The sequence below is a fragment of the Triticum urartu genome, chromosome 5A, assembly GCF_056163025.1.
Source record: "Triticum urartu cultivar PI428250 chromosome 5A, HENAU_Tu73, whole genome shotgun sequence".
Lineage (NCBI taxonomy): Eukaryota > Viridiplantae > Streptophyta > Magnoliopsida > Poales > Poaceae > Triticum > Triticum urartu.
This window is the reverse complement of record NC_141877.1, coordinates 519,569,208-519,579,480: the sequence shown is the minus strand read 5'-3', so window position 1 is coordinate 519,579,480 and position 10,273 is coordinate 519,569,208. Positions and strand designations below refer to the sequence as shown.

Sequence of the window (10,273 nt, the reverse complement as noted above, 5' to 3'; positions counted from 1 at the left end):
TGTCATAAGTGAGGTGGTTAGCTCCCTTTGTTAATTACTTGCAGACCAGAGATCAAATTCTAGTCTGAGCATTATTTTTGTTGAATTAGGAAGGCACGAGCGGGTGTGCCCAATAAAATTGGGGAGGACGTGCGGGAAAAGAAAGAAATCGGAGGAGGACGTGAGGGAAAGGAAAGAAATCGGGAGGTCGTGCAGAAAAGGAAGGAAATCAGGAGATAATTGATGACGTTGGATGCGTGTGACAGTTTTACAATCTGCCACACAGTTGCCATATACATATTTCGTTTCTATAAACTGGCTTTTTGAGATTTTATAAAACTCAGTGTTACTTATCCACGGATTAGTTAGATATCCCAAACAAGTTTTTAGATGGTTGTAACAGAAATCACGTTTTTAGAGAGCTGGTTCTCTGCAAACTCTTCATCCAAACAACCCCTAATCAGTACACTACTCCAAGCGCACCCTCCTCGGGCCCCTCGGCTGCGACTGCGAATGCAACCGCCGATGGTCTCCGGGCCGCCGTGGCACCGGCCTTGACCCGATTGCGGCCGAGCTCCTCGGCGCATAAGCCCTCCCCCTACCCGTCCCATCCGACCTCTCGACCGTGAGAAGCTCCGTCGTGCGGCTCTTGCCGCCTCCACCCTCCCGCCTCCGAGCGCCGTCCTCTACCATGACCGTGAGCATCACCACCTCTTCGAGGAGGAGAGACCCTCCCCACCCCCTCCGCTCTCCTTCCGCGGCCACGCACAGACGTGACGCATGGGCCTCGAGCGCTCATGCCTCTGCTTACCAGTTCATGTCTGCTACATGCTCGACCAAATGGTTCAGTGCCCGTTTTCCCCTTTCCCCTATTTCATAACTTCCAGAAAATCATGATCCTGCGCTACTAGCCCCACCTGGAAATTCGACTGGTTTTGATCATTTTGTACTAAGGCTGTACACATTTGGCCTATTGATGAATGCCAGTCCCCATGGCATGTTCGTTTATGCGAGCCTAGTTTTCTAACTGGGAATGCTACAGACTGCAGGAGGCATTGAGCGTTTTGTTGCTTCTTTTATCCGTGTAAATTTTTTGCTGCCCTGTCATACAATTTCTGAACATAACATAAAAAATGGATCGCCTTGCATTCATGTGGAGGGGATTGGGGATCGAACAGGCATTTGGGGAACAATTTCAGAACCGATACAGCACCAGTTTTGCATTTCCTACAGGCTTACTCTTATGTATTTCAAGGAAAAAGCTAATTATTTGAATCCATTTAATTTGCCCTGAATGATGGTTGCTTGTTCATTTGCAGTGTAAATATTTTGCTGCCCTCTCATACAGTTTCTTTTTGTTTGCAGGGTCGTGTTCATATTTACTTCAAGATCCAATCTTCAAGAGCATTGAACTCTTCAAATATGACCAGCTTCCAACTGCTGCGAACTTGTGGTACTTATCTACCATTCTGAGATAGCTATCTATTTTACTCTGCTGACCTGTTTTCATGACCATCCCCTTCTGTGCCTCAAGCCATTTTAGTATTGACATGGTTACACGAAAGACTGTCTTTGTTTGTAAATAGGTAGTACATGTGTAGTTGAACTTATTTAACTTCGTTTGACAAATTATATGAAAGATTGTTTAGTTTCATCATGTGAAACTAGCGCTATTAGTTTTGAAATTAAATTTTATAATATCATAGTAAAATTAAGAAACGTAAATACATGAGCGATGAGGGGAGAACGCACCATTTTTGCGACTAAAAGATTTCACATGACTCGGACCAGAATACTATGGACCCCAATATAAATCCAATGTCCAATTTTTTACCATGACAAATCGAATGGCCGGGATGGCAAATTATATTGTCGCGGGGATGGCTTTTTCTTCAGAAAGCATGGCAAGTCCTTGCCAGGATTTGTCGTGCTTGCTGAAGGACATTCCCATCCTCGCGACAATATAATTTGTCATCTCGGTCGTTCGATTTTCCATGGTTGAAGAATCTGACGTCAAATATTAACATTCCTAAAAAATATCCCATCTTGGCCTCGTTTGGTTGCTGGGGATCCCCCAGGGATCCCGGCCTTTTTTCCAGGGGGCGAAACCCATGCGGAAACTGTCCCCCGGAGAGATGGCCGCGACATTTGGAGGCCCCAACCCACGGGGCAGGCCGGCCCTAACCCCTCTCTTTTCCCGGGTAGAGTTTCCACGTCCGAGCATTCCTGGAAATTTTCCCTCGCTCTTTTCTCACACGCGGTCGTGGTTTGTGACGCCCACTTCCTTCCTCCGAGCCCGTCCATCTTCCCTCGTCCAGCTGTTGCTGTTTGGTGACGAGAATTTAGGGGTATCTCCCCCCACAAGAGGAGGGGATCATGCATGCCCCTCAAATTCTCCCGAGGTGGTTAGCTTCCCTGGATTTGTTCCCTCACGCAACCAAATGAGCCTAGGTATATACAACGGGTTTGGCAAAATTTGAGAAGGGGAATGGAAGTGATATTGAGATTAGATATGGGATGAGTCGTTTTATTTCCAATCCCCTGTTTGGCGCATAATGGAAATTATGTGTGAGAGTTTGAGGAGAAACTATATTCCCGTGTTTGGTTAGTGGGAATTGACAAGGGAAATTACCGCAAGTTATGATGAAGGGTTAAGATTGACTCACTAAAACAATTTCCTTCCAACTCCCACCCCCTCCCTTGTTAATAAAACGATGGAAATTGGGGTCTCAAGTCCCATGACTATTCCCTTATGAATTCCCAATCCCCCTAACCAAACAATAGATTTAAAATCTCGTACCCCTTCAATTCCCATTCCCTAGCTCTAATTACCCCCAACTAAACACGCTGATAGTACTCCCTGCAGAGTATTGCCTAGACTAATTAGTTAATACAGCAGAGTAATAATTAGTCATGAATTTATTTATTTCCGACTCCCTCTGTTCCGGAAAGGTTGTCTTACATTTGTATGGATGTTTACATACATCTGTATCTAGACAAATCAAAGTCAAAGTTTTCAGGGCGAAGGTAATATGATCTTCCCCTGCGGACCATTGTTCTCATAGATATAGACGAAATAATAAGTAACTAAAGCATGTTTCTAGGTTCTAATTAAGGCAGTCCAATCTGAGGCTACAATGGTGGTCTTGGTCAATATAATGAACTTAGTCATAAACCACATTGCATAGTTTCATGTCATGACCAACTCTATCCCTGGCCACTTACTTTTACTTATAGAAGGCATGACCAATCCATTATTCCACTTCCTCCTCTTCTTCTACCTCGTTACCCATAAGTCTAAAGATATCGGTCTGTGTGTAGGTTGTGATGCAGTTAGTGCTTCTTTGAGTGGTTCTTCCTCCGTCGAACTCTTCCACCCCTCGGAGAACCTTGGTTCTTATGTCGACGACAATCACACATGCCTTGTGATGCTGGTGCATCGGCTTGGTCAGGATGTAAAAGACGTCATCGTCGTGGCCGCTGAGTACAGGGTTGCATGGCCGAAGCCTCGTCAAGACTGGCTTCTTCTCCGCGTCTTCGTCCTGGCAGATTAGGTTAAATGTGTTGTCTTCGTCTCGTTGCATGGTTGAATGGGTCGTTAGCGAAGTTCAAGAGCATGGTAACCACGTTAACGAAGTATGTCCACAATTTGTTTCAAAAAAGAAGTATGTCCGCAATTTGGTAGGCAATAAGAAGCTTGTCAACATGAGATTCAGTTTTGAAGATCTCATCACATCGAAGACAATGGTGAGAAGTCGCAAGACAATGATGAAAAGAGATTATCAATTGGGTCCACAGTTTCAGAGATAGAAGGATTTGAAGACCAAAGAATGAGAGAATCTTATGACATCATGCTTTAGATTGATTTTTGCATGCCTCCCATACTATATGCACACAGCTAATGGATTTTTATTGACCGCTGTACCCCTAGTGCAGTCCAACAATATTGATATCTCACACAAAAAAAGTGATCTCATCCACACTAATCTATCATCGCCATAGAATCCCGTTACTGGCTAGTAACATGACAAGATCGCCGCTGCTACCGTGCTTGCGAAGCTGGAATAGCAGAACGGAAGTACGGAATTTCAATGGTGAATTGCACGATGAACAAATGCACTTTACACATTTTAGGGAGATCAACTTGCGAACGAACCACATTTCTGTTGATCATACACAGGATCCACTGTTTCATTCTTGGCCTGCTAATAGAGGCATCTTGTTGCCTTCCCACTTGTTCAATCTTTTCCTCGCTTCGGCCACCTGCAATCAGACCAGAAGGTAAGTCTTCGTGTGTTTCTCGTAGATAACAAACCAAGGTCACCATCCACTTGCTAATCTTGTAATGTGAGTATGGCGTATTGGTGGTCTTTTGGGGGTGTTCAGCTCTGCAATGTGTGACTTGTTAACTACTCCCTCTGTCCCATAATATAAGTTCGTTTTTCAAGTTATGATAGCTTGAAAAACAATCTTATATTGTGGGATGGAGGGAGTAAATTTGTATTAATGTTGGTTCAGAATATGTATTCGTTGGAATATCACGGTCTTCAAGCCACTTTTTGCATAGCTAGAGCTTAGAGAAACCCATTGCAGTCTTGCAGGTCCTAATGTCTGTTAGGGTCGAGGGAATCTCATATGTGTACCTCTTTGTTCCAGTCGGTCCTCACGGTAACCCACACCAGGATCACAGTCTGCATAAAGGTACCTCCAATCATACCGCTCCATATGCCCTGCATTTTGTGTCACCCACTATTATATGTAAAGAAAAGTGATATGCATGATTGATCAGGGTGAGGTAGGTTATCCAGAACCATCCGCGGATGCCTTACCGCCGCACCGAGGTCGAAGTAGAAGCCGAGGAGGCAGCCAAGAGGGATGCCGACGACGTAGTAGCAGCCGACGTTGACGTAGGCGACGAACGCCTGCCACCCACAGCCCACGGCCACACCTGCCCATAACATCCATATCAGTGTGCATCCAAACGAATTGAATGCTTTTGTTGCTTCTGTCCAAAGCCGAGAGCCACAAAACTAACAGAAAAAATTTATGTTCTCTGTGTTCTGATATAGTACCTGACAATACTGGCTGGATGCCGTTGAGGATGAGGGTGAGCGCCAGGAGCGGCGTCAGCTTGGACACCGCCGCCGCCACATCGTCGCCCCCCGTGTAAATGTAACTGATGTAGTCACGGAAGAACAGGATGACTATCGAGATTATAGCCGCCAAGATGAACGACAGAACCGTCACCACCACCACCGAGAACGCCGCCGACTTGGGGTTGCCCGCGCCAAGCTCATTGCTCACCCTCACGCTGTATTATTGCAAAACATGCATGTAAGAATCCAGTTTATTTCACCTGGTGCAATTAAAGCAAGTGAAAACTGCACAAGTAGTAACAACTTTACCTAGCTGCTGCATTGAATCCAACTGAGATCATGAACACCCATCCTGAAATGGTCATGCTGCGAACACACATAAACACAACAGAATGATTAGTTGCACCATCATCTCGGCAGGCCAGGCAATCAAAGACAAGTTCAGATAAAAACCAGTTACCAGACAGAGAGCGATGCAAGAGCCATTTCGGGGTCCTTGAGAAGGCCAGCAATGAGCACCAGTATCTGGAAGTACCAGGTCTCCAGGCAGAGCATGATGGCGGAGGCAAGGGAGAGCTTGAAAAACTCGGGCAAGCCGGAGAACGCCTGAATGGAGAACCCAGTCCATGTGAGGCGGCACCGGCTGCTGGTGACGATATAGATGAACTGCCCAATGACGATGATCCACCAGCTGATGCTGAGCATGAGCGAGGCGCCCAGAAGCCCCAGCCCGAACTTGTAGACGACGAGGTAGCTGAGGACGAGGTGGACGGCAAGCGTGGCCGTGGAGATGTAGGCGCTGGGCGCCATGATGCTCTGAGCCTGCATGAACTTCTGTATGGGGAAGTTGGCCGCGTAGGCAAAGATCTGCGGGATGAGGCCGTAGACGAAGATGGCCGCGGCGCTGGCTATCTCGGGGGACTCGCCGAGGAGGATGAGGATGGGGCGGGAGAACGCGTAGAGGACGGCGAGCGGGATGCCGGTGGCCATGAGCAGGACAGTGGAGCGTTGCATGTAGATGCCCAGCATGTCGAACTTGTTCGCGCCGTACGCCTGCCCGCATAGAGTCTCCACCGCGCTCCCCATGCCAAGCTGCCAAGCATTGCAGAGTTGGTTAATTAGAGCTCTAGTTTTGTAATTCCAAAATGCTCTAGTTTTGTGAAATTGATGTGGAGTGTATTTGAAATTGTGTAACCTGAATGAAATAATTATATAATACAGATATAAATGAACCTCGAATTAAAAATAGGAAGGAAGTAATTGACAAATGCATGTACTTTTCTGAATGCATTTGAATTTCAGTAAAAAAATGTGAAATTTCAGCTTGTGGCACTTTTTCTGAAATGTATTTCTTATTTGCGGCACTTTTCAGTGATGTATATGAAATTCCTGTATTTCAGATTGTGGCACTTCTCTGAATATATGAGAATCTTCTGAAATTTACGAAATGTTGTGTATTCGATCGAAGTGTATCTTTAACTAGCTCTGGATGCATATGAATTCCGGTGAACATTTGGTGACATTTCAGTTTGCGGCAATTTCGGAAAATGCACCTGAAGTTCATTTTGTGGCAAGACCGTAAAAAAAATGGAAACATGGTCTAAAATCTCAAAATGATTGAAGTTTCCGCTGAAATGCACTGAACTCGTTTCTGAAACAGTAATGAAATAAAATAAAAAAGAAAACATGTCCGAAAGTAGGTGCATTTGGATTGCATGTGAAACAATACGAAATGTCTTTCAAGATATATAGTTCAGACATTTCCAAAATCGTATGAAAATAAGAGCATTTGAAGTCGAATGAAAACGAGTCTAAAAACAAGAGCATTTGAATCGGACTGCTTTTTTTAGCCAATTTGAATCGGACTTGAAACTATAGGAATGCATTCTCAAATGCGATTCAAACTCCATGTTTGATAGGTCAACAAAAGAAAGAAAGAAACTCTTCTCTCTATTAGTACTCCCTCTGTTCCTAAATATTTGTCTTTCTAGACATTTCAAACAGACTACAACATACGGATGTATGTAGACATATATTTGTAGTCACTTGTTGAAATCTCTAAAAGACAAATATTTAGGAACGGAGGGAGTATTATTTTTAATTGCACGGCCCACCAGTACAGTTACGTATGAATACAGTCGGCTGAGTAGGCAGTGTCCTCCCCGCGAAGGCATTGAGCGCGCACCGGTGGCAGCGGCATCCCCATTCACTCCCACGTGTGTTCCGTTGGGTTGGATGGTCTACTCTAGATTCTAGAGGGTGGGCGGCTTAACTACCGCCGTTCCACAAGTCCATAACCAGCCGTCATTCTATCAATCTACTCATATCACGTAGGCAAGGACAAGTCACACAGGCTGAGGTCTGAGAACTTAAATTACACAGGCTGGAACCGATGACTGAATAATTTGGTACGAAGACACGAGGTAAGGTAATGATGCGACATGTTTTCATCAAAAAGAGAAACGGAACTCTGGATGTGACATGGCACGATACGCCGGAGAAATTGCACCCCCTTTTTTTTCTCTTGGGAAGGGGAGAAATCAAATCGCATCTCTTCACCAAAGCAAAAGCAAACACTACCAGGCCTCTTGGTTCGGTATTCCACATACGCGCTTCAGCAACTTCGGATACGCTGTCCAGATTCGCAGGACATCGGTTAAGGTTAGTATACCGTTCCTAAATATAAGTCATTTTAAAGATTCTAATATGGACTACATACAGAGCACTCTAAAACACGTGATTCGGCCTCGGAAAGGAAAAAGGCGGCAGGGATTGCATGATTGTGTGCGTAATCCATCGAGGATTACCTAATCCCATGCGTAATCCATGGAGGATTGCGTAATCCCGTGCGTAGTAATAATGATTAATCTAGGATAGGAGGAAGTGGCGTGGCGTGGCGTGGCGTACCAGGAGGCTGTAGGCGCAAGTGAAGTCGCCGTAACATTTCAGTTTGTGGCAATTTTCGAAAACGCAACTGAGGTTCATTTTCTGCGTTTTCTGGAAAGACCGAAATAAAACGAAGACATGCCTAAAAATTAAACGCAATTTGAAACGCATGAAGTTTCCGTTGAAATGCAATTAGCTCGCTTCTAAAACAGCATTGAAATAAAAGAACTGAACGTGTGTGAAATCAAGCCCGTTTGAATAGCATATGAAACTATATGAAATGTCTTCCAAAATACAGTTCGAACATTTCCAAATCCGTACTCCCTCCGTTTGAAAAATCTTGTCCCAAGCTTGCTCCTTAAATGGATGTATCTGGCACTAACTTGGTGCTAGATGCATCCATTTGAGGGACTAAGCTTTTTCGGTCGGAGGATGCAACGTTTACTGGACCGGGGCTAAAGAAAACTGAAATGAACATTTGAAAAGGAAAGTTTGCAACTAGAAAGTTGAATTATTGTTTTCAATTACACGGCCCACCAGATCAGTTATGAGTAGAGTAGGCTGAGGACAGACACTGTCCTCCCGGCAACAAAAATGAAAGAATTAAGAAAAGATAGCGTCTGAATGGCAAGACAATCTTGGAAGGCGAAAGCGTAGCATTGAGGGCGCACCGGTAGCAATGTCTCCCACGTGTGTTTGGTTGGATTGCTCACTCAGATTCTAGAGGGAGGGCGGCTACCGGCGTCCATAACCAGTCGTGTCTGTCACCTAGGTGAGGATCGAAATAATTGGTAGCAGGAAGACACGAGCTCCTGACGCGACCTTTTTTTCTTCGACAGAGAAAAAGGAGCTCGTGATGCGACGTGACATGATGCCCTGATGCGCCGGAGAAATCGCATCCCTGCTGCGTCGAAGGCCGTCCAAAGGAGCAAAGCTAGCGCTGCAGTCTGCAAGGACCGAGCCTGTCGTCGTTCAGCAGAACGTACGCGTGGTCCGTCAATAATAAGCACACAAACAAAACAAGGCCACTTCATCGGCGGGGCGGTTCAGCTCTTATGCCGATATATGCTCGCTAGAATCGGGTGATGGTAGTTGATTAATCTGAGCACAGTCTAGATTCATCTCGGCCAGGCATCGATTGTGCACCGGAGGTAACTAGATAAGGTACTGATCATCAAATCAAATCCATCAAGGGGTCGCATGGCTGGAGGGCGTACCATGAGGCCGTAGGCGAAGACCTGGATGCCGGTGTTGCCGAGGGAGGCGGCGGCGAGCTCCAGCGTGCCCAGGTGGCCCGAGAAGATCTGCGTCGACATGGACATGAGGTAGTTGATCATGTACACCAGCACGGCCGGCGCGGCAAGGCGGACCAGCATCCGCATCTCCACCGCCGTCGCCGCGCACATCCGCCGCGCCCACGGCACCGACTCGTCGCTCAGGATGCTCTCCAGCCGCTTGCTGGCCGCCCCGTGCCCCTCGTCGTCGCCGCCGCCCTCGCCCTCGCTGCCGGCCGGCGGCGGCAGCAGCGGGCTCTGCAGCTTGCTGTCCGTGGCCATGGGCGCGTCTGCGGTGTCCGTGCGCGTGTGGTGTTTTCCTGCCCGCCTCTGTTTCCTGAGACCGAGGGCGGAGATGCAGAGGTGGAGGAGCTCTGCTCGGCGCTGTCCCGTGTGTGGGCTATATAAATCGAAGCTGCGGTGGCGGCGGCGGCCAGGGAAAAAAATAGGAATTGGGTTGTGGCTGCTATGTAGTGTGTGTCCTTTTGGCTCGCCTCCTCCGGAAATGTGGAGTTTGGGTTGGGTTTTGGCTCTCAGGGCTATTGGTTTGGTTTCGCGGTTGGAGTGCGTGCGAGAGCACGTTTGTTGTATCCGATGAAGCTATGTATTAGGGTAGGGATATAGATCTGTCTTAAATACTCTACCAAGTATATCTTTAGAAGAAGTCACCTTTCAATCGACTTGGAGGTATCTCACTCGACGGATTCAAGACACTCGACCACGAAGCAATCACTCGACCAAGATCCAACCACTCGACTGCCAGGAGATCTAAAGTCGCCCTGCACGCAAACGGTCGGTCATTAAGTAGCTTTTATGGTCATCATAGCACTTTATTAGGGGCGTTACCAGTAACCCCCAATCTTAATGTATTTTAAACCCTGCATTACTGAGGGCTGGAGGGGCATGTCGAACTCTATAAGCCACACCCCTCCTCGGTATCAAGGGTTCGCACCCCTGTTATTCATACACACATAATTCAGTCGACCGCCTCGGGCACCGAGACGTAGGGCTGTTACTTTCTCCGAGAAGGGCTTGAAC

General features: G+C 46.7%; 2 protein-coding genes across 5 annotated transcripts; one reads left to right on the top strand and one right to left on the bottom strand.

The window, feature by feature from the left end:
• The first annotated feature begins 293 nt into the window (after positions 1-293).
• Positions 294-3,845, top strand: LOC125510148 (uncharacterized). Of its 2 annotated transcripts, none has more exons than XM_048675241.2 (3): positions 294-676; positions 1,345-1,432; positions 3,301-3,845. In XM_048675241.2, exons 1-3 carry the CDS (start codon positions 671-673, stop codon positions 3,531-3,533), a joined length of 327 nt encoding a protein of 108 aa, XP_048531198.1. In that variant the 5' UTR covers positions 294-670; the 3' UTR covers positions 3,534-3,845. The 2 variants fall into 2 exon arrangements, with proteins under 2 accessions (XP_048531198.1, XP_048531197.1); XM_048675240.2 differs by having other exon boundaries at positions 297-822.
• LOC125510146 (protein DETOXIFICATION 40) lies at positions 2,973-9,633 on the bottom strand. 3 transcript variants are annotated; one of them, XM_087521450.1, is made up of 8 exons: positions 9,179-9,633; positions 5,536-6,167; positions 5,385-5,441; positions 5,052-5,290; positions 4,809-4,927; positions 4,623-4,709; positions 4,136-4,242; positions 2,973-3,521 (listed from the first exon to the last, which is right to left on the bottom strand). In XM_087521450.1, the coding sequence occupies exons 1-7, from the start codon at positions 9,515-9,517 to the stop codon at positions 4,171-4,173; spliced, it is 1,545 nt and encodes a 514-aa protein (XP_087377576.1). In that variant the 5' UTR covers positions 9,518-9,633; the 3' UTR covers positions 2,973-3,521; positions 4,136-4,170. The 3 variants fall into 3 exon arrangements, with proteins under 3 accessions (XP_087377576.1, XP_048531196.1, XP_048531195.1); XM_048675239.2 differs by lacking the exon at positions 2,973-3,521 and adding an exon at positions 3,811-4,038; XM_048675238.2 differs by lacking the exon at positions 2,973-3,521 and having other exon boundaries at positions 3,811-4,242; positions 9,179-9,632.
• Between the last annotated feature and the right edge of the window lie 640 nt (positions 9,634-10,273).